This window comes from Varanus komodoensis, unplaced genomic scaffold (assembly GCF_004798865.1).
Source record: "Varanus komodoensis strain SLA01 unplaced genomic scaffold, ASM479886v1 scaffold6_4, whole genome shotgun sequence".
Lineage (NCBI taxonomy): Eukaryota > Metazoa > Chordata > Lepidosauria > Squamata > Varanidae > Varanus > Varanus komodoensis.
In genome coordinates this window covers 18572713-18597913 of record NW_025336347.1, presented here as the reverse complement: position 1 = coordinate 18597913, position 25201 = coordinate 18572713, and the positions used below count along the sequence as shown (strand labels likewise).

Below are 25201 nucleotides of genomic sequence, written 5' to 3'. Positions count from 1 at the left end.
TGTTCATGGAGTCTTCATCAGATTCTCACCTGTTTTTCACACCATAGGGACTAGAAACTTGCTTTAAACATCAGGAATGTTAGAATTCTTAGGCATTTATATGTATTCTGTACCAGATGTACATGCTGTTATCTTTAATGCTATGCTACCAGAGATATGCAGAATGCACAAACACAGCACTCTTTATATCTTACAGTGATTTATGGCAATGTGTTCATAACAACCTCTTCCCCCACCCCATCTGCAGCTGTGCATCTGGATATTATGGGAACCCAGTGCTGGCCTTGGGTGGCCATTGTCGCCCCTGCCCCTGCCCTGAGGGACCTGGCTCTGGACGCCATTTTGCTTCTGCTTGCCACCAAGACAGCCGGTCTGGGACAGTCATGTGTAGTTGCCTCGAAGGCTATACAGGCAAGTCCATCGTTCTTCATGAAGGCATCTCTTCACACACCTTGCATCATCCAGAGTGGGGCTTGGGGTGCAAGTAGAGGCGCAGGCAGGAACCCACCTTGTGACACCACGTCAAGGCAGGCTCTGCAGAGTTTCTGGGATCGTGCCTGGGAATCGTCCTGAGTTGAATAACCTGGTAATCGAGCGAGTGTTGGTGACTCTGCATGCACGTGTGTGTGGAGGGGGGAGCCCTTCTCATTGCAAACAACTCCTTATTTTGCACAGGCCCACGCTGCGACGAGTGTGCTCCAGGTTACTATGGCAACCCTTGGCAGGCCAGGGGGCGATGCCAGCCTTGCATGTGTAACAGCAACATAGACATGCGAGATCCAGCATCATGTGACCGACGCACAGGCCAGTGCCTGCGATGCCTCTACCACACTGAGGGAGACCAGTGCCAGCACTGCCAAAGGGGCTACTATGGCGATGCCACCCGACGCACTTGCCGCCGTGAGTGTCTGCTGGGGAGAGGGGCTGTTTCGGCCAGAATCCAGTGGCCATTGTGAATCTCACTGCCCTCCTAGCCCTGACCCTCTGAGTCCTTCTGTAAAATGGAGAGGATCGATTTCTCTGGAATGAAAAATGTGTTTCTTTACAAAGTCTGGAAGAATCCTTAAGAATCAGTTAAGATTTTTTGTCAGCAACATTGTCTGTTAAAATCCTAGGGCAGAAGGATTGGGAGAATTGAAGGCTTAGGATCTGACTGTATCTTAGGTCCTATGTTGTGTCATTTTGTAATTCTCAAGTTCAAATCTGAACAAAATCATGAATTAAAAAGATCACCTAAGGCACGCCCTCCCATCTCCTTCTTAGTGGCAAGACCAACTCTATTTTGACCAATCAAGTATATGCATATGGCCTACCAGAAAAATCTAATTCAATGCCTACCTTTTTTTTAGAAGACCAGGAATTTACCGTTCTCTTTCTTTAAGAAAAGATCTGTCTCTGGTCCTGATTCTTGTTAATACATGGGACTAGTAATGATCCATGAGGCTGCATTTAGAGTTTCAGTTAGTATGGATGCAAGCCCATTCTGCCATGTACTGAGAAAAGGGGCAACTGCTTAAGGAAGCAGCCTGAAAATCAGATGCTCTTTGCTGTCACATAAAGTCCCATATCTTCTTACCTGCTGTGCTCACTGTTGAAAACAATCCTTCCAAAGCCCATGTAGATCCTAGGATTCTAAAAGCAGATTTCTTTTCATTTACACAATGTTGACATATTTTGTTTTTTATATAAATGGATTATTCGCCCACCAGTGCAGTAGTGGGCAAGTCGTGGCCCCAAGACCTTTTGGCCTACAACCGCTCTCAGCTCTGGGTAGCACAGCCAATGGGGAGGGCTGGTAAGCCCTGTAGAGCATAGCATCCGGAGGGCCACGTGCAGCTGATCCCTGGGTTTTTACAGGGCATTTCCCAGAAGTGACTGAATTTAACCTTCTCCTTCACTTGCAGGCTGCACCTGTAACTTCCTGGGGACGGTGCGCAACGAGTGCCCATCGCGGGAGCAGTGCCAGTGTGAGCGGCGCAGTGGGCAATGCCGGTGCTTGCCCAATGTGCAAGGGCGGAACTGTGACCACTGTGCCCCCAACTTCTGGAACCTAGCCAGCGGCCAGGGCTGCCAGTCCTGTGACTGCCACCCCCACTACGCCCTGAGTCCTGCTTGCAATCAGGTTAGCTTGGGACTGAGCAGGTAAACTTTCTGATTAATGAGGCAGGAATGGAGGAATGGAGAGCGTCCCATGCTCAGGGTTTGGAGTGAGTGTGGAATACTGGTTGGTATGTGAGAGTGGGGACAAGGGGGCTTTGGTTCAACCCCCCATGCAGCCATAAGGTCCACCAGGTGATCCCGCACCAGTCTCTTCCAGCCTGTCTTGCCACTCAGGGTAGTTGAGGGTAATATGCAGCAATATGCAGTAGTGAGTAGATGTATGCATGCTGCCTTGAGCTTCTTGGAGCAAGGATGGGATGTAAGCATAGTAAGCAAAGCCAGTGTTTATTTAAAAAAAACATAAGATTAGAACACTGCAGGGAGGTATCCTATACATTCTTCGAGGCTGCCGTGGCTGCTTGATCCCTGCAGAGCTAGGGGCAGTGCAGTTACTGGGCGCAGGGCTGCAGCATGGATGCACGATGCGAGACCAGAGGCTTTGCTCTACTCACACGTAAGAAGGGGTGAGGCGGGTGTCCCTGAGAAGCGTGTGGCTTTGCAAGTGCACTGACTGCATCCATTGCACCACTGTAGCATAGGAGTGCGTCTGATTTACCACAGCGGTTCAGAGGCGGAGCTGTGACTCAAGCTGTTTGCCATTCATATCTTGCTTCTGCTTGGAACTAAAGTGGAGTTAGGCAAGCCACCCTTTTCTCAGCTTCAGATATCCCTCCTCCCATATTTGCAATATGGGGATAATAATATTTACCTTATAGGGTTGTTGTCAGGATGACCGAGGGTATATCTGAAGCTCTTTCAATGTCTAAAGTGTCCATCATCAACATCATCCTCCCCAGGGCTACATAGATTTGCTTTTGGGGTATTTTCGACATCTTAGCTCTAACAGGGCATACCTTTAGTTCACAGGGCAGTGCCAGTGTCGGCCAGGGTTTGGGGGCCGCACCTGCTCGGAATGCCAGGAGAACCACTGGGGTGAGCCCAGCCAGCAGTGCAGGCGTGAGTATGGCTCGCAAGCTGTCGCTGTGACGTGCCATCAGGCCACCTTTGGCCCACGGTGTAGGCAGAAGAAACACCCTGGCGATAAAGCTGGAAGCAGGAGGCAAAAGATATGGGAACAGTAAATGCTCTGTGTGCTGAAATGCTGTGATTGCTCCATGTGAGGCAGAAATCCTGAAAACCTCAACTTCTGTTAGTTTTTAAAAATTTAGTTTCTAGTCATTATGGCTGTGGATATATGCTTTGGATATGGAGAGCTGTGAGCAGATTCTGCTTCCACAGCTGGACTCTTGTATAATTCTCATAGAACTGGCTTCTCCCTGCCTCAAAAAAGCTGCTTCTTTAGGGGGACTTTTGACATGCAGTGGATGTGCCATGTGGGCTGAAGCTGGGAAGGGCACCAGCAATTTATTTATTTATTTATTTATTTATTTATTTAAACGTGTATTTATAGGCCGCCTATAACTGCCGAGGCCTTCCTAGTTGTTTTGCATGCTATAAAGTGAGTGCCTTCTTGTCATATCAGAAGCCTGGAGATGTAACATGCCTGTTGTAAGAACATATTTGAAGCAAACAAACTCCTAAAGGAGGTAGCACAGCTAGATTCTTAATAAGAATAACAAGGTTCAGAGAAAAAGATAACCAATACTTAAGGGCTGAGTATGGGTTGAGTGCAGCTTGCATCGGAATGTGGGTTCTCATGTTGTCTTAGCCCAGTTGTGCCAAGAAACCATGCTTTGTTGACCATCAACAACCCACAGTTTACAATCCAACAACAAACTATCTTTTTCATGGGTTGTTTGTGATGAACAAACCATAGTTCGTTATTGTGCTGAGTTCAGACAACACTATAGCCGACATCTGAACAGCAGCTATGGTCTACAACAATCCACACTGAACGCTTGAGGATGAGTGTTGTCTGAACCCAGATAGCTGTATCCACTTATCAGTGAAACATCCAACTCTCTGTGTGATTTTCTGGCTCTGTTCATACATCATGCTGAGCCCCCATAGGTTAAGCCTTTAATGGTTCACTAGTTAGAATGGGCAGCCGTTTGAATTTTCAAGTAACAGCTGCCAGTTGTCATGTCATGCAAAGCCAGCAAGAGTTGGTTGTTGGTGTGGTTAACAGACACCTAGAAACCAGGCAACACAGATAGTCATGGTTTAAATAACCCATGGCAAGCCACAGCAATCATGCAAACCCATCACTGCTTCTGCACAAATCAAAACTGCAAAATTCTCAGTTTCTAGCCAAAGGGTGTGACATTCCGAAGGACTGGAGGGAGCTTTGCAGCCAGTAAGGAAGTTAAGACATTTTTGCTAAGCCTCCAATCACCTATCAGGTTGGGCAAAGCTAAAATAGGGCTTCTTTGCAGTGATCAGGATGGCCAGGCCTGCCACAATATGCTTGGAAGTATGAGGATAATCAGGTTTGGTGGAATTCCAGAAGCCAGGTTCTGTTTCAGGACAAGAGCACCCAAGATTAATGTCACCCAGGGTGAGGAAATAAAGCCTGTGTCGATTCAAATAGGCAGAGTTGAAGAACGTGCCATAAGAAACAGGATTCAGATCGGCTCGTGCAAGGATTTGTTATTGGGTTAGGAGGCAGTGCTTGTTGGCCATATGTGAGGAGCACTGCGGGTGCACTAACTCTCCCTCTTGCTTACTGAGTTTGTGTCGTGGGCAGCTTGTGACTGTGACCCACGTGGGATCGAGAAGCCACAGTGCCACCATGTCACTGGGCACTGCTCCTGCCGTCCAGGTGTGTCCGGGGTGCGCTGTGACCAGTGTTCCCGTGGTTTTGCTGGTGAATACCCTGCCTGCCAGCCATGCCATCAGTGCTTTGGGGACTGGGACCGCATTGTACAGGATTTAGCTGCCCGCACCCGCAGCCTGACACAGCGGGCCCAGCAACTCCACCAGACAGGCCTCACTGGAGCCTTTGAGGGCACCTTCCGCCGACTCCAGAACAAGCTGAGTGCTGTCCAGGCCATTGTCAATGCCCGCAATGCCACTGCCAGTGCCATCACCCGCCTCTTGCATGGCATGGATGAGCTGCGGTAAGTGAAAGCGGTTGCCTGAAGGGATCGTGTAGAATTGGGGAAAGCGTGTAAAAGAACAACTAAAATGTATCTATGCCTTTTATTGGTTTGTAATATTTATATACTGCCTTTCTTTCAGGAGCCCAAGGCAGAGTATGTCAAGTTGCTCTTCCTTTTATCCTCACAACAGCAACCCTGTGATGTAGGGTTGGCTGTTAGTGACTGGCCTAAACTCACGCAATGAGCTTCATGGCCAAGTGAGCACTTGAACCGATCGGTCAAGCATTCTCACTGGCCAGTGTCTGGGACTGTTCAGCTTAGGGAAAAGGCAAATGAGAGGAGACGTGGGAGAGATGTACAGGATTATGCATGGTATGGAGAAAGTAGATAGAACTGTATTTTCCTTCCTTTTACATAATAGGCATGTGGTCATCCCATGAAGGTGAACAATTGGTGATTCTGCAACAAATAAAAGGAAGCACATCTTTCCCCGGTGCATAGTTAAATGCTAGAATGTGCTTCTGCAAGGTGTCATGATGGCCACCAGTTTAGATGCCTTTGAAAAATATCATAGGACAAATTACAAGAAATGGCTACCAACAGCTACTAGTCTTGATTGCCATATGGTTTCTCCACTACCAGAGCCAGTGTGCCTATTTTCAGCAGTTTCTAGGGAACATGAGCAGAAGGTTGTTATGGTCACGTAGGTTTCCCCCAGGCAGTTGCTGAATACTGGACTAAATGAACTCCTGCTCTAATCCTGCAGGGTTTTTCTTATGTCTAGACTGGTACCAAGCAACTGGGTTGGGCTGAGCATAGATGGGCTGGAACCTCAAAATGGAGGTGGGCAGGAGAAGAACTTTTTTCCTGTACTGGATGCATGGGTGAGCCTATTAAGGCGAAGGGGGCATGTGCAGAGGCAGGGCACATGCTTTCTGTGCGGAAGATCCTAGGTTTAGGTTCTCTGCTAGTTCCAGCTAAAGCCAAATCAGGCAGGAACCCTTCCTCCGTTTCAGTATGAGACCCCGCAGAGTTTTCATTAGTCAGGGGAACAGCACCACTCTAGACACACACAGAGTGCAACCTAGGAGATGCAAGCATTGATGATACCGCAAGTTAGCAGGGTGGGGAGGCAAAGGAGTGCACTGCCATGGATGCGGAAGGAGGTGGTAAGAGGGATTAGGCATGAGAGGAAACTCTGTAGGAAATGGGCACTGGGGCAAGTAGACAAAAGGGTGCGCTGGGAGGATTCCTTGCAAGGCTAAGGCTGATTATGAGCTGAGACTTGCAAAGAATATCACGATCAAAAGTGGGGGGCTTCTGTCAACATGTAAATACCAAGAGGAAGGGGAGACAGCCAGTGGGACCGTTTAATAAGGAAGAAGGCAATTCAGGAATTCGGTGACTGATGTGAGGGAACAGGCACATATGCTAAATGATTATTTTGCCTCTTCTCTCCAAAACAGGACTGGGGAGATCTACATGGGGGACCAGATGAGGCTGAGGATTTAGAGGCGCAGATTAGAGTCACCCTCCTAGAAGTCAAGTAGCTCCTCAGGGCACTGGACATTACAAAGGCACTGAGCCCTGATGGGTCACACCTGAGAGTACTCAGGAGTTGGCAGGGGTACTCTCATGCCCATTGGCCTCCATTTTTGGGGCCTCGTGGAGAATGGGTGAGGTTCCAGAGGACTGGAGGGTGGCATCAGTGGTCCCAGTTTTCCAAAAGGGTAGTAGAGGGGACATGGGGAATTACAGACCAGTTAGGCTTACATCCATTCTAGGAAAGACAATGGAAAAGCTCATAATAGTGCGAGATCTAGTAACCCTAGATAGGGAAGGGAGGTTGGCAGCCATGCAACGTGGCTTCCACTAAAACAGGTCCTGCCAGACAAACCTTGTGGAATTTTATGACAAGGTTTCAAGGTGGCTAGAGACAGGGGACACAGTGGATGTGGTTTACCTGGATTTCAGCAAGGCCTTTGACAAAGTGCCGCATGATCTGGTTGAGAAATTGAGGAGTTTTGGGATAGACCAGTGCACTGTCCGATGGATTGGGGCATGGTTGACGGACCAGAAGCAGAGAGTAACTATTAGTGGGGAATCATTGGGATGGCAGCTGGTGACAAGCGGGGTCCCTCAGGGCTCTGTCCTGGGACCGATCCTGTTCAATCTTTTCATCAGTGACCTGAAAGAAGGGGTGAGATCAGTCTGCTGATCGAATTTGCAGATAATACTAAAATGGGGGCGGTGGCCACAACTTAGGAGCAGCTACTCCAGATCCAGAAGGACCTGGACAGACTGTGGAAGTGGGCAGGGGACAACAGGATGGTGTTCAACGTGGATAAGTGCAAGGTCTTGCACTTGGGGCATAGGAAAGGGTGTCGTAAGTACAGGTTAGGGGCTGAAGAGCAGCACTTGTGAAAGGGATCTTGAGGTGCTGGTCAACTGAGTCAGCAATGTGATGCAGCAGTCAAAGGGCGAACGCCACCCTTGGTTGCATAGCCAGAAGCGTGGCTTCTAGATTGAGAGAGGTATTACTACCACTCTGTATGACTCTATATGGAGTATTGTGTTCGGTTCTGGGCTCCACATTGCAGGAAGGATATAGCCAGGTTGGAATCGGTGCGGCGTAGGGCCACAAGGATGGTGGCTGGATTGCAGGAAAAACCATATGAGGTGAAACTGAGGGAACTGGGTCTTTTCAGCCTGGAGAAGAGGAGACTCTGAGGGGATCTGTTGGTGGCATATAGGTACATGAAGGGATGTCACATGGAGGTGGGTAGTGACCTGTTTTCCTCTGCAGAAGAGGGCAGGACACATTCCAATGGAGCAAAGCTCAGGGAACCAAGGTTCAATTTGGATGCCAGGAAGCACTTCCTGACAGTCTGGACCCCGAGGGTGTGGAATGGGCTTCCACGGGAGGTGGTTGAAGTCCCATTGGTGAGGTTGTTCAAGGATAGGCTGGACATGCAGATGGTAGGAGCCAGATAGAGCCGGGGGTCATGAGTGGAGCCGGATAGAGCCGGGGGTCAGATTGGATGGGGCGGGAGGCCCCTTATGACTCGCTTTGTTTTTATGTTTGTATGGTTCTGTAACCTATGATTCATTGGTTAGAACAGCCGTCCAGTGCATGCCAAATGTACTGGACTACAGCTCCCATCAGCTGTGTTGGAAGCAATGAAAGGGATGTTTAAAAGCCAAGATTTGCTAAGAAAGCAGGAAGACTCCCCTTTCCAAAGAGACGTGGGAGTGGCAGGTCATCTGCCTTTTAATGCCCTCTATCTCACCACCTGGATTTGTGTTTGAGTCGCTCTTTCAGATTTCATTGATCTGCTAGCGTGGAATAATGTTCTTTATGAAGACGTCCTCAGTTCATTGTCTGTCCGTAGCTATAAGCGTGCCTGACTAAAAGTGGGGCCTCCAGGGGGGTGCTGCTACTTGTTCTGCTTGTAGGCTCCCCACTGGGACATCTGCCCAGCCACTGTGAGAACAGAACATTGGACTAGATGATCCTTTGGTCCAATCCAGCAGGCCTCTTCTTAAGTTGCTGGCAAGTCCCTAATGATCAGGTACTTGGGCCAGACCCCGGGGCATGTCTGTCCATCTCCATCATGCTTTGGTTGTCAGTTTTCCCTTCTAGCAAGCCACTGCTTGCAAAGGGAGCACCGAACCCATAAGAGGCTGTACTTTATACCACATTAGGCTATTTGTCCATCTGGTTCAGTTTTGCCTTCTCTGGCCAACAGCGGCTCTTCGGAGTTTTAGCAAAGGGTCTTTCTCATCACCTGATTCTTCTCCTGCAGAGGTGAGCCAGCGGAGCCAGCTGTGGCTTTCCACATATTTTGGCCTGCATCTCCATGATTCCCCTCCACTGGCTAAGCTGGCCAGGGCTGATGAGAATTGTAGGCCCAGCTATCTGGAGGCCCACAAGTTGCCTGCCCTGTTCTACCAGGAAATGTCAGGCATTGAATATGGAACTTCAGGTTGCAAAATGGTTGCTCTCTGCCACTGAGCAATAGAGCCCTTCTTATGATGGCAGGCCTAATATCAAACCTGACAGTTTCTGAGGATGACAGTTTCTTTCTCCAAAGACTAGAGCAGTGGTGCTTGAGTATCTTGGAGTGGTGCACTCCATTTCTTCTTTTCACTCATATCATCAGGCAGGAGATAGCCGATGTGACAGAAACACTGACCCACCTGGAGGGAATGCTGACAGCCACCCAGGACAAGAACTTCAATGCCAACCATGCCTTGGGCACACTGGAGCGTGCCACTCGTGGCCTCAACCTCAGCCTGGCAGACCTGGCCCGCCAGATGGATGCACTCATCAATGCCAATGTGTTGGGTAAGTGTCCAGTGGGAAACCATGGGTTGACCCTGGACTGCTGTATCTCAACTTCAGAACCTATCCACTCACAAGATATGGAGATAAAAACTTACGGGGTTCTTCTAAGGACTGGTAAAATGGTATTTAAAAATATATGGCACTTCATAAAAGTGTTGCAGTAGTCAAAGTATTTATGCCAGACTTCCCACACCTTGCACCCATGAGATGTTTTTTTCTCATTTTGGAGGTTACAACTCCAAGCATTCCCCAGCCAACCGTACTGACAATCACATTCTGCATTGCCTCCTTAGCTATGCTGTTCCTTACATCCAGCTTCTGGCTTGTTTGTTTGTACCACAAAGACAAGAGTAAATGTTGTTGCTTAGTCGCAAAGTCATGCCTGACTCTTTGCTAGCCCATGGACAACATTCCTCCCCAAATTGCTTGTGAGTGGAGATTTTTCAGACCTAGCACAAGAGGTATGCAGAGATCTTTTTGGCCCAACTGAAGCCTCTGATGTCTCTGTTTTAAATTCTTTCATTTCTGGGCAGGTGCCTATGACAGTGTCCACCAATCCTATGTGCAGTCTCAAGAAGCTGAGCGCCGGGTCAATGCCTCCACCCTGGCTGTGCCCAGTCCTGTCAGCCAATCAGCTGCTTCCCGGCGTCGCACAGAACATCTGATGACGATACGGAGAGACACTTTCAATAGGCAGAATGCAGCCAACCGTCAAGGACTGACAGACCTATCACGACGCATTGGAGGGCTGAGCTTGCATCGGATCAATGAGAAGGTAGGGAGCTGTGGGGAGAAAAGCCTCAGGGAAGTCTGGAGCAGTGGGACAGAGTCTGTGTCAAGAATGGAGCACTGTAGGAAAATGTGGGCCTAAGGGCAAGTGCCAGAGGACTCAGAGTCTGAAAGTCAAAGAGAGGTCAGTGTCAGTGAAGCTTGCTGGGTAAAATGTCAGAATAAAGCTGCCTTCCCCAACCTGGTGCCCTGCAGGGATTTTGGAGTTCGTCTCCCATCAGCCCCAGCCAGCATGGCCACTGGCCAAGAATCCTAGGAGTCATGCATTATTTTATTTCTACACTGCCCAAAACTTGAAGCTCTCTGGGTGATGTGCAGCACCTCATAAAATACAATAAGACACAATATAAAATGTAAATAACAGTAAAAACTTCATAGAGTTTCACTAGAGATTTTCAAGTGTATTTCAAAAGGCTTGTAATATAGTTCTGTTAGAACACTAACAGACTGCCCCCCCCCATGTGCTGTTTAGAGCTTTTAAATGCCTCTGCATAGAGGGCAGCCTTAGCCTGGTGCTAGTAGAGTTGTTGCCAGGTGTGCCTCAGTGGGGAGAGTGCTGTGTAATTGTGGGGCTGCCACAGAAAAGGCCCTTTTCTTTGTTCCCACCAACGGAACCTCTCTTGGAGATGGCATCTGGAGGAAGGCCATGGATGCTCAGTACAGTGCCCAGGTAGATTGTGGTTGGGAAGGTGTTCTGTTAAGTCTTGCAGTCCCAGGTTTGGATGGCATCAGGTTGGGGAAGGCTGAAGTAAGTGTATGTAACCAGATGTGAGTCACTTGCTTTGAAGGCCCAGAATGCCCAGCATCCCTCACTGTTGGCTAGGCTGGCTAGGGCTGATGGGAATTGTAGACCAATATATCTGGAAAAGCACAAGTTGCCAACCCCTGATATAAGCAAGCAGTCTTGGTTGAGAGCAGGGACAGGCCAACTTGGGAAGCAGGTGGCCATCCACATGTTGTATAACATCTCCCATAGTTTCTTACCATTGGCTATGCTGCCTAGGGGTGATGGAAGGCCACAGCCGGAATATAGTGAGGCCGCATTGAAGAATGTAATGCGAAGTTAGAGGTGCGAACAGCTTCAGCACAGCTTACCTCTGCTCCCTCTTCCCAGGTGTGCGGGGCCCCTGGGGATGCTCCCTGTGCCAGCAGCCCCTGTGGAGGGGCTGGTTGCCGTGACGAAGATGGCAAGCGGCACTGTGGGGGCCTCAACTGCAACGGGGCTGTAGCCACTGCGGACAATGCACTGGACCGCGCACGCCACGCTGAAGGGGAGCTGCGCCGTGCTGTAGCCGATGTGGATCTCCTGCTGCGTCAGGTAAGGGTCAGAAAGAGAGAAGCTGAACATCTGGGCAGGGCAAGATTTGCAAGGCTTCACTTCTGTGCCTGCCATCCTCGATTGGATGGTCCAGAGGGGACACAGCAGCAACTTGGTTCTCCAAGCAGTAGGTAGATGACTTTGTTCCTGCAAGGTTCCTTGCATGCCTGTGTCTCTGCTGCCCCCTAATGGCTACCCAGGGAATTTGATGTGTTGTTGGCAGGTGGCAGACGCTAAGGCACGGGCAGGTGAGGCAAAGCAGAGAGCACAGGTGGCTTTGGAGAATGCCAATGCCACCAAAGCTCGGCTGGAGCGTTCTAATAAGGAGCTGCGAGACCTCATCCAGCAAATCAAAGGATTTCTGAATCGTAAGTGCAATGTCAGACTGCCTTCCCCTGTCTTGTATTTATTTTATTTTCTTTAGTACATGTATATCCTGTCCTTACTCTTTACCTGTCCTCCCTGCCCCAGGAACACAAACAGAAATGTGCTGTTGTCTTCGTATTCTGGTCATGGGTTTCCCCATAGGCATCCATTTAGTTTCTGTGGGAACAGAGCAGTCTGTGGGACCTTGCTCTGAGCCAGCACAACTTGTGTTCTTTGAAAGGTTTCTCTGTAGTTTTTTTGTCCATATCTGTGGGCTGAATTCCTGCCAGCTATGAATTTGGAGGCTGATGCATTTCACTAGTACAGCCAACAGTCCTGAATAAACTTTCATGGTTCTTTTAAGTGCCAGCAGGACTAACAGCTGTCACATCAATCAGTTTCTTTTTGAGGATTACTCAGGAGAATATACCTTTTGGAGGAGTATTTTTCACAACCTCTTTATGTGCAGAGGAGGATCTGATGTAATTAAGCTATGTAAAAACATCACAGCGTTCTCCTCTTCTTCGTTTGCTAAGGGAGAATTAGACTTTTTCTGAACAATAGGATTGGCACCCATGGAACGGATAGATGGGGTCTGCTAGGGCACCATCACTCTTTTTTCCTTCAGCCCTTTCCTTTTTCTTTGTTTTTTTAATTCTACTTCTCAGCAAAATTCTCAAAGCAGATGATGGGTTTTAAATTGTTATTCCTCTCTTGGTTAGAAAAGACATGTTATGCAGTGGCGGATTGTCCTGATGTGAGTTAAAAGAGTAGCCACCTAAGAAGCAGCCAGTACTGAGTCAGACTGCTTGGTTCTTCCCACTCAGAAATGTTGATGCTGGGTGGGTTCAGACATAACAGCCATCCTCTGGGGTAAATTAAGGGTCAAGCAGCTGCGATGAGACTGACAGATGATCAGGCTTATCAAGGTTGCTTTCTGCACTCCCCAGCCTCCTTCCCATTCATTCCTCTTCACAGTATGCCAAGGGACACCATGGGGAAGAATGACGGTCCTCTTTTTGACAGTCATGATCACAGACCAAATGTGGTTTGCCACAGCTATCATACAGTTTCTGGTATGCAAAGCAGGCTTATGCTGCAAACAGGTACCTCTGCTGAACCCATGGCTTGCCTGCACCAGTCGTGCCTGAAAGGCCTTCTTCCAAGCAGGGCCGGAAAAAGAAGGTGTGGACCTGATGGGAGGTACCAAGAACAGAGCAGCCCTGCTGAGCTCAGGCCCCTCTCTCAACTCCTGCTAGGGAGAAAGCTGGGAGGGCGGGACTGGGCTCAACAGGGATGCTGCCAGAATGGGGCATCCCCACTGAGTCCATGGTCTGACCTCCCAGTGCCTGCCCAAGCAGCTTGCTCCTAATTCAGACCAGTGGTGGGTGGAGAGTGGCAGCTGGCGATCAGCAGCTGCTCTGAGAACAGAGCAGCACCTTTCAGCTGATCACCAGCTCTTGCCTCCTGCCCTAGAGGCAAGAGGGGTACCTCTGACAGCTGTGCCAAACTGGAGAGATGCTTGAAAGAGTGGCCATGCCTGCTCTTGCCAGTGGCTCACTTGTTCTAGGGCTTTCCCTACAAGGAATGAGCTGTGTGGTCGAAGCTTGCAAGACACAATGAGCAACTGTGGTAGGGAGAAACACTGGGGACCTATCTAGAACTTATCTTAACCTTGGTAAGACACAACCGCGGATCCTACAGCTGGGTTTGGATGACATAAACATTGGTGAGAACAATCAAAGGCTGCTCATCATGTTGGGTGAACCCAGCCACTGACTGGCAGCAAGAGCTCTCTGGGTTCTCAGGCAGGAGTTTTTCGCAGCCCTACCTGAAGATGTTGAGGACTGAACTTGGAACCTTCATGCAAAGTAGGGGCTCTGCCACTGAGTCACAGCCCCTGAACTACTGGGATGGAGGAGAGGGGAGCAAAAGGGAAAGGCCCATTGAAAATAGCAGGTGTGAGTGCTGCCATTTTACCCATTCATGGTGATAACTAACCCTTCCATTACACAGTCGAGGGGGCTGATCCTGACAGTATTGCACTGGTGGCATCCCGTGTGTTGGAACTCTCCATCCCAGCATCCCCTGCACAGATACACCATCTCGCTGAGGAGATCAAGGAGCGGGTCAGCAGCCTGGCCAATGTGGATGCCATTCTGGACCAAACAGCAGGAGATGTGCGTGTGGCAGGCCAGCTGCTGCAGGATGCACGGCGTGCCAAGTGAGTATGGGAGGTGGCAGCGTGGTGGAGCCAGGGCTGCAGAACCGGCACCAGGACGCTGGTGCCATTGCCACCCCGCCCTTCACCGATGGCCCTGTTCCTTCTAAACTTAGCTGCGATTCTCACAGTAGTAGGGAGAAATGAATTTGCCTAATAAAAATGTAGATTGTTCCATGTTGAACCCAGCCAAGGTAACAAATCATGAACAACACACAGTTCACCTCCTAGCAGTAAACCATGGATTCTCTGCATGGGTTGTTGTGGTTACCAAGCCATGATTTATTAGCTTGGCTGGGTTCAGACAACACAATAACCCTTGGTTCAGTGGCAACCCATACTCAGCCACTGAGCTGAGTTATCATGTTGTCTGAACCCAATCGATCAGTGTGAACAAGAAGGATGTGCCATTCAGTCTGAAGGGAAAAGCAGTGGAGTTGAAACTGCTGTCTCCTACCCCATCTTTTCATTGTGAGTGCAACACAGTGTTTAGTGAAAAGAAAGGAAGGGAAGCAATTGCACTGCTGAAGCAAGAGAATCTGTAGCCATCGGTAAACCCTGAACTAGCACCCAGGAGTTTGAATTCTCTTTCCCCTCCTGAGTCTCCAAGAAACTCACCATTTGGCCACTGATCTGAGATAAAGTAACTGGGCAAAACTACTGTGTAGGGGATGATCTTTCTTGTTTGTTTGTTTGTTTGTTTGTTTGTTTAGAGTATTTGTATGCCGTCCCATCGCATAGCCTCGGGACGGCTTACATCTTAGTTTGAATGGGAAAAATTATGAAGTGTTTTGCATACCCAATGGTACTAGAGGCATGATTGTAAGGTGACAAGGAACCCTTAGTGCTAAATCAGCCATCTGCAACCTGGTGCCTTCTAGGTACGTTAAACTGCAATGCCCATTGTTCTCAAGCAGCACAGCCATACTGGCAGGGAATGCTGAGAGTTGTGGTCCGACATGCCTGAAAGGCATCGGCTTGGGGAAGGTTTTGTGAAACATGTGTTATTTATCTCCAGTGGGTGTGCTTGATGCTGAGTGGTGGGGCAGTCACTGTCTTGAGTGAACTCAGTATTTGATTTACAGTATGGGAGTGTTTTAGGTACAAGGAAACACTGCCTTTGATTGATACATGGGACCATTTCTTTACTGGAAAAGTGAAGAGACTTTGATTCCAATAAAGAACATAAGTTGACTATGAACCAATAAAAGTGCCTTACCTGAGTCAGACCATTGAATCCACAAGCCCAGCCTTGTCAACTTTGACTCGCAGTGATGCCGAAAGGCCTGGGGCTGGGCTGTTTCCCATCCTTGCTACCTTTTTAATTGCCAATAACAGGGATTAAGCCTAGAAGCATCCATATCAGGGGAGCAGAACCTCAAGCCTGGGGGGCTAAATCTATGAGAGCCCCCAGGAAGCCTACAAGTCTTTCCTTGGCCACTGATCATTGGGTGGCTTTTCAGCTTTGTGCAGGTCTGTCCTCAGTCTAAAAGACTGAAATGCCTCCCCTAAATCTAGTTCATGGTAGTAAGTGCCTTGAACTAAAATATGCTGGTATTGTTGGTATTTTGGCTCTGCCCACCACTGGAAAGCAGCACTTGAGAGTTTCTCCAAAACAGAATTTGGCCCCTGAGCTGAAAGAGGTTCTGTGCACCTGTGATGACCACAACATGCCCGAAACTGCATCTCTTCCGAGAGTTGCCTTTCTGTGTCAGACAAGAAAGCACCCAGTCCTTCTTGCCAACTAGATGCTTTTGAAAACTCCCAAACAGGCAGGATACAGAAAAACGCTCTATTTATTACATGTGTATACAGCCCCATGTCTAAACACATTCTGGAGAGGCAAATGATAAAACATGAAAGGAATGAATTACCATAATAAAAGGTTTAAAGAACAGAATACCAATTAAAAGCGATTTTAATACCAAATACCAATATTCAGCTGCAGAACTTTTTTTGGAAACAACGGCGCTGGTGCCTGCCTGACCTCCAGAGGCAGGTTGCTTCACAGAAAGGGATCCACCACAGGGAAGGCTCTGCCATTAGAGTGGATGCCAGTGAAGCCCCAGGTCCATGTGCAGCCGCATGCCATCTGATGACCTCAGGGGCTGGGCAAGAGGATCAGGGAGAAGCCACTCTCTCCAGTGAACCTCCCCTCTTTTATCACCCTAGTGCAGTCTTCCCTTCCCTAGCCTGCTGGTCTCCAAATGTTCGGACTGCAGTTTCCCTAATTCCCAGTTATCATGGCCATTGGGAATTAGGGGCCTTGGCATCCAGCACATTTGAGGGCACCAATTAGGGGAAGGCTGGTCTAGCATGTTATAGTTCAAGTTGTATTGCACCTGTGCATGGGGATCCCATTCAGAGATGACTAATGGCTGCTAAGAAACCCATTGCCACTAGAATTGGTCGTCTGTGCTAGTGGCCGTCGCAGCATCAGGATTGCTGGTGAGTATAAGGCCTGCATTCATACTTGCAGCAATCTTCCCTCCCCAGTGCTCGAGCAGAGAGCGTGAAGAATGCAGCTGAAGCGGTGAAAGCAGCTCTTGATGATGCCAAACGCGCCCAAACAGCTGCAGAGACAGCCATCCATAATGCAGCCACCGATATCTACCATACGGAAAATGTTGTGAGCAGGGTAAGCCTCCAACATGTGCAGTCCTTATTGGCCCTACAGAGAATGTATTCCTGAATGCTCGTGCCTGCATTTTTCTCAAACCACACAGAGGACTGGCTTTAGGAGCCAAACCCTGTGTGCTTACTTTGAAGAAATGTGTCATAGGAATGAGGAAGAGGGTAATTTCGAATTCAGATTCTAGGTAGATGAACCAGTGTCCATTTTTCCTCTTCAGGTAGGCTTTGTACTGGCACTGGAAGCTCCAAGGCAGGGGTAGTCAGATGGTAGCTCTTCAGATGTTTGGTACTTTAAATTCCCAGAATCCCCTGCTACCATGGCCAGGGGTAAAGAACTCTGGGAGCTGAGGTCCAAAACACCTCTTCTTGACAATGATATTATTATTATTATTATTATTATTATTATTATTATTATTATTATTATTATAACATTTCTATGCCGCCCCTTGCCGAAACCTCGGGGCGGCTTACAACATGATAAAATACATTGAAATACAATAGTACATAATAAATTGCCATTAAATACAAAATACAAAAAATACATTGACTTACAAATATAAAATTAAAATTATCAGTATAAAATAAAAATATAGGAGGAGAAAGAGAAGGAAGAAGAAGTTGCCCTGGCCAGATCATATGTTTTAACAATTGAAATGATGTTTAAATAAAAAGGTCTTTACCTGGCGCCGAAAAACCCGTAACGACGGTGCCAGGCGGACCTCTTTGGGGAGTGAATTCCATAGGTTGGGCGCCACCGCAGAGAAAGCCCTCCTCCGGGTACTTACTCTCCTAATTTCTTTCATGGAGGGTTCCCGGAGAAGGGACTCTCCCGCAGATCTCAAAGGGCGGTCGGGCATATACGGACGTAAGCGCTCGTTCAGGTAGCCAGGACCCAAGCCGTTTAGGGCTTTATAGGTCATAATCAACACCTTGAATTGGGCCCGGGCTTCAATGGGAAGCCAGTGAAGCTGACGGAGGACTGGAGTCATGTGAGCATAACGCCCCGTCCCCGTCAGCAACCTGGCAGCTCTATTTTGCACCAATTGAAGTGTTCGGACTGTCTTCAGGGGAAGCCCCACGTAAAGCGCGTTACAGATATAACATACTTCTAATCAGGAAGGCACTTGGAGCAGGGTGTCAGTAGAAGATGACTTAGACTATCATGAGAAGAGAGACACTTTCTGGTATTTTGAATCCCAAGCTGTTTAAGGTTTTAACATCCTAGTACCTTGAACTGGAGCCTTAAAGGGTTGCATAACCAGTACACTGGTTATTGGAATGATGCAGATAAATCTGACTGTAGCAGATGAAACCTGGCAGCTGAAAACTACCAGCTGACATGCCTGAGCTGTCTTCATGGGTGGCCCCACACAGGCACAAGGCTCAGGGCAGGGAACAAGAGACTTGAGGCAAATATGGGATGGTGTGCCTGGAATCAATGTCCAATATTAATAAGTGTTTCTTGAACAGTTTTAATCTCAAAATGTGTTGCTTGCATGTATGGCTGCAAGGGGAAGGAGTGTCATGCCACTGACCAAAAGACTGTGGACTGAATCCAGAGGCACTTTTAGGAAAGAATGAAGACAGACAATTCCTGTAGCAAAAAGAAAGGAAAAGACTAGATGGGTGACAGAAGAAACACTCACAATTTTTAAGGACAGGTGAGGCGCAAGAGCAAAAGGTGACAAATAAAGCCAAAATCCTGAATATGACTTTTCAGCAGTTGTAGAGACAAGAACTATTACAATCACCAGTGCAAAGAAACAGAAGTGAACAACAGAAGAGGAGAAACAAGAGACCTCCTCAAAGGGAAATTCAAACCTAGATTAGGAAAGCTAAAAGATCAACAGGGAGTGGATAGTTCTGAAAGAAATGGGTGTGCCTAAGCGCTTGATCATCCTTTATCAATGGACCTTGGCTCCAGCCATTCAGAGTCTGCAGCCTAGAAATTAGAAGACAGAGACTTGAAAGGGCAGCAATGAAAGAAATAGAAAATATCATCAAGTGTAAGGACATTTCACTGAATACCAAGGGCATAATCTATACTATTCTATTCCTGATAAGTATTATGGGTGTAAAAGCTGGACAGCAAAGAAAGCTGACAGGAAGAAAATGGATGCATTTGAAACATGGTGCAAGAGGAGAGCTTTGCAAACATCTTGAACTGACAAAAAGATGAATGAGTGGGTGCTAGATCAAATCAAGCTGGAACTTTCCCTGGAATCAAAAATGGCAAAACTGAAGCTGTTGTAAGGCAAGACTCACTGGCATCTTGCTAAGGAATGTTGAAGGCAGAAGAAGAGGAGAAAGATCAAATATGAGATGGGTTGACGCCGTAAAGGAAGCCGCAACCTTGAGCTTAGCTGATCAGGGCTATCAAGGACAGCACAGTTTGGAGGGCATCCATTCATACAATCACCATAAGTTGGAAATGATTTGATGGCACATAAAAGCGACATAAATAAAGGATTAGCACATAAAACAAACAACTTGCGGTATTACATTCATTTTAAGTGCATTTACCCTATTCCATGGACTTGATAGATGCCTGTCTGTCAATGCCCTTTGAGATCGCACTAATGAACTTAATTGAAATTTAATCATCTGCTCAAACTTAATGCAATTTGCTCTTTCTGTGCCCCTCGCTACTATTTTTTTCCTGGATGAACTTACGCTTATTGGGGTGCAGGATGTGCCCTGCACTTCAAGGCTTGTATTGGATCCCATAATGGTAATCTTTCTTGCTTCTTCACTCTGTCCTCCCCACCTGTACTTCCCTGTCTCTCACCTTCCTTTTCCCATCAGATCCAGGAAAAGACTGCAAGTGCTGAAGGTCAACTGGCTGCAGCCCTGGAACGGGTGGGCCACCTTGACAAGCAGGTAGATGCCCTCAAGATGAAACGGGCCAACAACAGCCTGGCAGCCACACGAGCTGAAGAGACAGCCAGTGCTGCCAGAGACCGAGCTGAGGAAGCAAAACTGGTATGTGAGCTCTGAAAGCAGGCAAAGATGTGTAGAGCCCACCTCTTGGGCTTAAGCTTAAGCTGGGATTGAGCACATGGCTGAAGAGAATGTTCTTCTTGCATCGTATGTGTAGAGATCGACTGCTGTATGTCTAGCAGTCAATCTCTACATTTGATTTAACTTTAGAAGTTTTCTACCTTGTTTTTCTCATATGTTCTAGGCAGTCTGCAAAAGATTGCACAAATGGCACATTCTAGTTGGTACTTGCAAACTCTTCATATTCTTCTGAGTAATTTGTGGATCAGTGATTCTGCTACCAAATCTTGCCTCTCTTTTTGTATGACTGCCCCTTGGTGATTCATCTTTCCCAATTTCATCTTGTAAATTATCAAAAACAACAAATGCCTTCACAGAACCTTACAGTTTTTATTAAAAGTCCGAAAACGTGTACACCAAATGAATGAAATGTATTTTATTAACTTTTATTACTTTTCCAAAGAGGTCACTCCCCTGCCTCAGAATCCCTTTAGCCCAGTTTATCCTCAAAACAGCTGTGTTAGGTCATTTAACCCAAAGGTTCAAGTGACTGGCCATCAGATTCTTAATAAGTTTTTCAATAATTGAATGAGATTAGTAAGCCTTATTCTTTGGAGACAATTAAAAACAAATGAAACTGGCAAGAGAAATCCTTCTTATCTCCAAAGGGCCAGTGCTGAGAGGCAGCAGTTCCAAAAGATGATGTTCAGAGGGATGGATACATACTGAAGCTTGGTTTATTTTCCTAAGCCTTTTAATCTTTCAGATTTGTTTTTAAATATGTTGTGGTTTTAGATCTTTGTTGGTTTTTATATAGGTTTTATTTTAAAGGGTTTAAGTTATTTTACGTTGCATTTTGAAGTGTAAGCTTTTGTGAACTGCTCAGGGATCTCTGGCTATTGGGCAGCATAGAAATGTAAATTCAAAAATGAATCTTAAGGTTCAGAGACACTGAAAGGGTCAACCCCAAAGTCCAAGTTGCAGGACTTCTACAGTAACACAAAGGGAGTCTGAGAAATTATGGGCCAGTTTGTTCAATGTCTACTCAGAGTAAATCAGTTGGAAACACTAGAAAAGATAAAATTAGTAAGCATATAGAAAGAATTATGCCTTCTGCAAAGTTAGTCCTGTCTTGCTAACATTTTAGAGTTCCTTGAAAGTGTCAGTAAACATGTGGATCTGACTGACATAGTTTACTCGGACTTCCAAAAGTCTTTGACAACATACCTCACCAAAAACACCAGAGCAAACATATTACTTATGGAATAAAACTGGAAATCCTCTTCTGAGTCAGTAATTGGTCAAAGAACAGAAAGCAGAGAGTAGGAATAACCGGCAAATTCTCCTAATGGAGGAGAACTCCAGCTGCTGGGGAACATGGGCAGAAGGGTGCTGCTACAGGAATGTCCTTTTTGTGGATTCCCCCAGTTCAGCTGGTTGGATATTTGCAAACAGGATGCTGGACTAGATTCAGCCACCCTTGGTCTGAGCCTGCATGGCTTTTCTTATGCTGCCCTTATCTTTCATCTGTTCACACCCCAATCCATCCATGCAATCTATTATCACATCACATCACATCTATATCCTACCTTTCTTCCTTTTGCATGCCTAGGAAGAATGTCTAACCCATAATGTTCCACAAACAGAGACATGGTGCCCAGGAAGTAAATATCCCCAGATGACTTCAGCAACTTTAATAACATACAACCCTCAGGAGATACAGTGGTACCTCAGCTCACGAACACCTCAGTTCATGACCGAATTGGGTCGCGAACAGAAATTTCATAAAAATGTTGCCGCAGGTCATGAACTCTGTATCAGGTGACGATCGCGAGCGCGCGCGCCTTCCCAGCACAGGCGCGATCGCAGTCATGCTGGGTGTAGGGAGATTGGGCCGTGTTCCCTGCCTGAGCATGCCCGCGCCCGCCTCCCCCCAGCGCACCCACGCCTGTGCCCGTCTCCCCCCCAGCACACCCACGATCGTGCCCATCTCCCCCCACCCCCCACACGATCGCTGGGCGGGGGGGAGATGTCCACGATCTTTGTTGTTCTTTACCACTTTGCTTCAAATTTTTGCGAGTAAAAAAAATAGTTGCAGAACGGATTAACCTTATTTACATTGACCCTTATGGGGAAATTTGACTTGGCTCACGACCAGTCTGGGTCAGGACCAGAGTCCTGGAACGGATTAAGTTTGTGAGCCAAGGTCCCACTGTACCTAAAGCAACAAAAACCAAGCCTCTTTGCTGCTGGCCAGGAGGACATGCCTTCCTCGCCTAAGCGTGTTCCTCATGCCTATCCTCTTCCACGTTATTATAAGGCACTACTGCGCACGCTGAAGGTGCTATCATGGGCAAGGACAAAAAGCATCCGCTAACTCATTCCAAAGGAACACTTCTGAGGCACAGTCCCTGCCCTCTGTTCTGACCATCCTTCTTGAAAGTTCCCAGGGATGATGGGAAACAAGAGACAGCGTGGGCGTCTGCAGCTCCGTTCACTCCTTTCGTGTTTCCTGCTGTCCCCTAGGCACTGGAGACCCAGCTGAGTGACCGGTACCAAACCGTGAAGGAGCTGGTGGAACACAAGGCTCAGCACGTACTGCGGGCCCGGCAGAAAGCAGAGCACCTGCGAGATGAAGCCAAGGGGCTGCTGCGTGATGCTCTTAAAAAACTGCAGCTCCTGACAGGTAAGTGCTCAGGGTATGGGCACCTGACTGCAGGTGGAGATGATGACTGTGTCCATGATATCCAAATATAAATTGGGTTTCACATAATTCTGTGCCATGAAAAACTCACATTCGGCACTCTGAATAAATGATGCAGTTGTATATTTGGTATCTGGTTTCCAGGGTTCAGCTTTTCAAAGAAGCACCGCTCAGCTCACAGCAATGGTAGAATTTATGAAAGGAAACTTACAAAGACTGAGAGTACCCAGGACAGGGACAGGGGCTACATGGGGTACTGAAATCCTCTTGTGATATATCCTGTGCTTGCATGGAAGGCCAGAAAAGAGACCAAATAAACAAAGGCCAAGAAATAACAGAGGAACAGGGAGGGTAGATCACAGTGCGTGAAGAGCGAGAGGTGATGGCTATGATGCAGTAGGTGGTAGGCTTCAGACTGCTGAGGGGGACAACAGCCAGTACAAGCAGGATTTGTTGGGAACAGAGCCCTGTACATTCTTCATTTTAGAACCAACTGATGGACTGACTCCGTGAAGGAAGCATCAGCCTTGAGGTTATAAGAGCTGAGCAAAGCTGTTAAGGACAGGGCAGTTTGGAGGGCATTGACTCATAGGGTTGCCATAAGTCAGGGACCACTTAATGCCTTGCAACTGTATGTTGCGTCTTCTGCAGACTTGTTCCACATCCTACCACAAGGAGTGGAATCAAGAGTGTGATACTCCTGGTCAGTATGAGGAGTCCTGCCTAAATTGGTATTACTCTCGTGGCTTGGCCCCTCAGCTGGGCAGCTGCCCAGGGTCACTGAAGAGGCCACTGTGCACACTCCCTAATTCTCCCCCTTCTCCACTGCACTCTCAGCAACTGAGTGTCCAATGGAGAGAATGGATTATGTATTGCAGAAGTGACACAAGCATTCTTGTTGCAGTGGTGAGGAAGGCATTTCTCTGACCCAATGAGACGCCCCTCTGTAGGATCTTTTGTCAGATATGGAACTGTCTTTGGGGCAGTGGATTCTGGAATGGGAATACAGACATGATGACATCTGCTCCTTACATGTCTCTGTCTTCTTGTAATGTTTCAACCTATCTTACCTTCCCTCCCATCCCCTCCCTCTCCCTGTTCAGCACTGGAAGAAACATATGAGGAAAATGAGAGGCAGCTACAAGAGAAAGCAGCCCAGCTGGATGGGCTAGAAGCCAAGATGAAGGGCATCCTGGGAGACATCAACCAGCAGATCCAAATCTACAATACCTGCCAGTGATGTACCGTATCCTGCTCCCCCTGTGCCTTACCTAGGAGCTTAAAGAATTCTTGGCAGTGGCCGTCTAACTAGCTACCACCTGGCACAGTATTTCCTGTTGCCATTCCTCCCCAATTTGCTTGCCATGGGTCATCATAGTCTGCTTCCAGGTCCCCTCATGCCCCTATAAAGCACAGCACTGCACTTAGGAGAATACCTCCCTGCTAGCATTTGTCACACCAAATACTGAATATAACAGCAGCACTTGGATGCCAAACAAAAGATTCCCATTCTGATTTATCCCACTTTCTTTTCTGTTGTTTTTGAAACAACATAGAGCAACATCACTGCCTCAGCCAGAACAGGAACTGCGTTGCCTGAGGAGGGATGGGGGTCAGATGAGATTAATGCATTGGCATGTTTGTTACACATGATCTACTACAACCAGGGTGGGTTGCATCTGTGTGAGAATAAAGACTCAAAGTGGCACTGCTCTCTGCACCGAACTGCCTGGTTTCTTTGTCTGGTTAAACTTAGTCTCAAGTCTGGCAACGCATGCCAGAACCTAGACATCTGCACTGCTAGTGTATCCTGCAGTAGCAACTGGTCTGTCATGAAGGCATGCGATAGACACCTCTAAGTTTTGGATTCCCAAATATGGCTGTGAGACCTGCACCTGTGATGCAAAGAGACATGGAGTGGTGAAAAGATGTAGGGGAGGACTGAGGATGACCACAGCAAGAAAATCTTAGGAACGTCGGAGGAGGAGATTTGAGCAGCACATGAAGACAATAGTCCATTAAACAGTCTGTGACTCAGTGGGATATTCCTTGTGAAGACGTCCTGCAGCCATAATGAGTAATAGCCAAAATGACAGGACCAGAGTCGCGGGGAGATGTGGCCAGGCACCTGCCAAGGCTCTCAACACAGCAGGGTCCCATAAACAACCCCTGCACTGGCATTGCTTCTCTTCAACACTGGAGCCTGTATGTTTCCCTGCCCCTCAGTCTGGCCGAGACAACCATGCTGGTGGAGAGGGGGAAGAGTAGGTGCCAGTCCCCACCTGCTCACTGGCTCTCTGCCTGGCAAGCAAGCAAGTGGTGGCAATAGCAGCTGGGGAGAATGGTGGTGAAAAGGGGTCCCGACTGAGGGTGTCTTGCCCAAGTGCCTCCAAATCCTGAAGTCAACACTGGACAATGATAGGCTTTTCCTCCGGGACTTTTTCTCATCTGACATGCTTTTATTCTGAAAACAGGTTCTGGGGTAGAAGTGGAGCATGTGTACATTATCACGCCCTACGTTTCCTCCTCTTCCACTCTGGAGGAACATCAATATACTGAACCTGAATAGAAAAGAGAAAAGGTTTTGCTATCAGGGATGCAACTCCCTGGCACGTTTGTGGTCACATAAATCACAGTAAGAGCTACTGTTGCACCAATG

At 47.7% G+C, this 25201-nt stretch overlaps 1 protein-coding gene across 1 annotated transcript in view; it reads left to right on the top strand.

The window, feature by feature from the left end:
• Positions 1-24262, top strand: part of LAMB2 (laminin subunit beta 2) — a 65036-nt gene extending 40774 nt beyond the window's left edge. Inside the window, exons 20-33 of the mRNA XM_044451814.1 lie at positions 248-411; positions 676-900; positions 1905-2122; positions 3021-3117; positions 4808-5180; positions 9326-9510; positions 10044-10285; positions 11414-11617; positions 11841-11985; positions 14000-14207; positions 16701-16842; positions 19644-19820; positions 22365-22524; positions 23646-24262. Of these exons, the coding sequence (XP_044307749.1) occupies positions 248-411; positions 676-900; positions 1905-2122; positions 3021-3117; positions 4808-5180; positions 9326-9510; positions 10044-10285; positions 11414-11617; positions 11841-11985; positions 14000-14207; positions 16701-16842; positions 19644-19820; positions 22365-22524; positions 23646-23782 (2677 nt within the window). The 3' untranslated portion in view covers positions 23783-24262. The remainder of the gene's footprint in view (positions 1-247; positions 412-675; positions 901-1904; positions 2123-3020; positions 3118-4807; positions 5181-9325; positions 9511-10043; positions 10286-11413; positions 11618-11840; positions 11986-13999; positions 14208-16700; positions 16843-19643; positions 19821-22364; positions 22525-23645) is intronic.
• Positions 24263-25201: the final 939 nt, after the last annotated feature.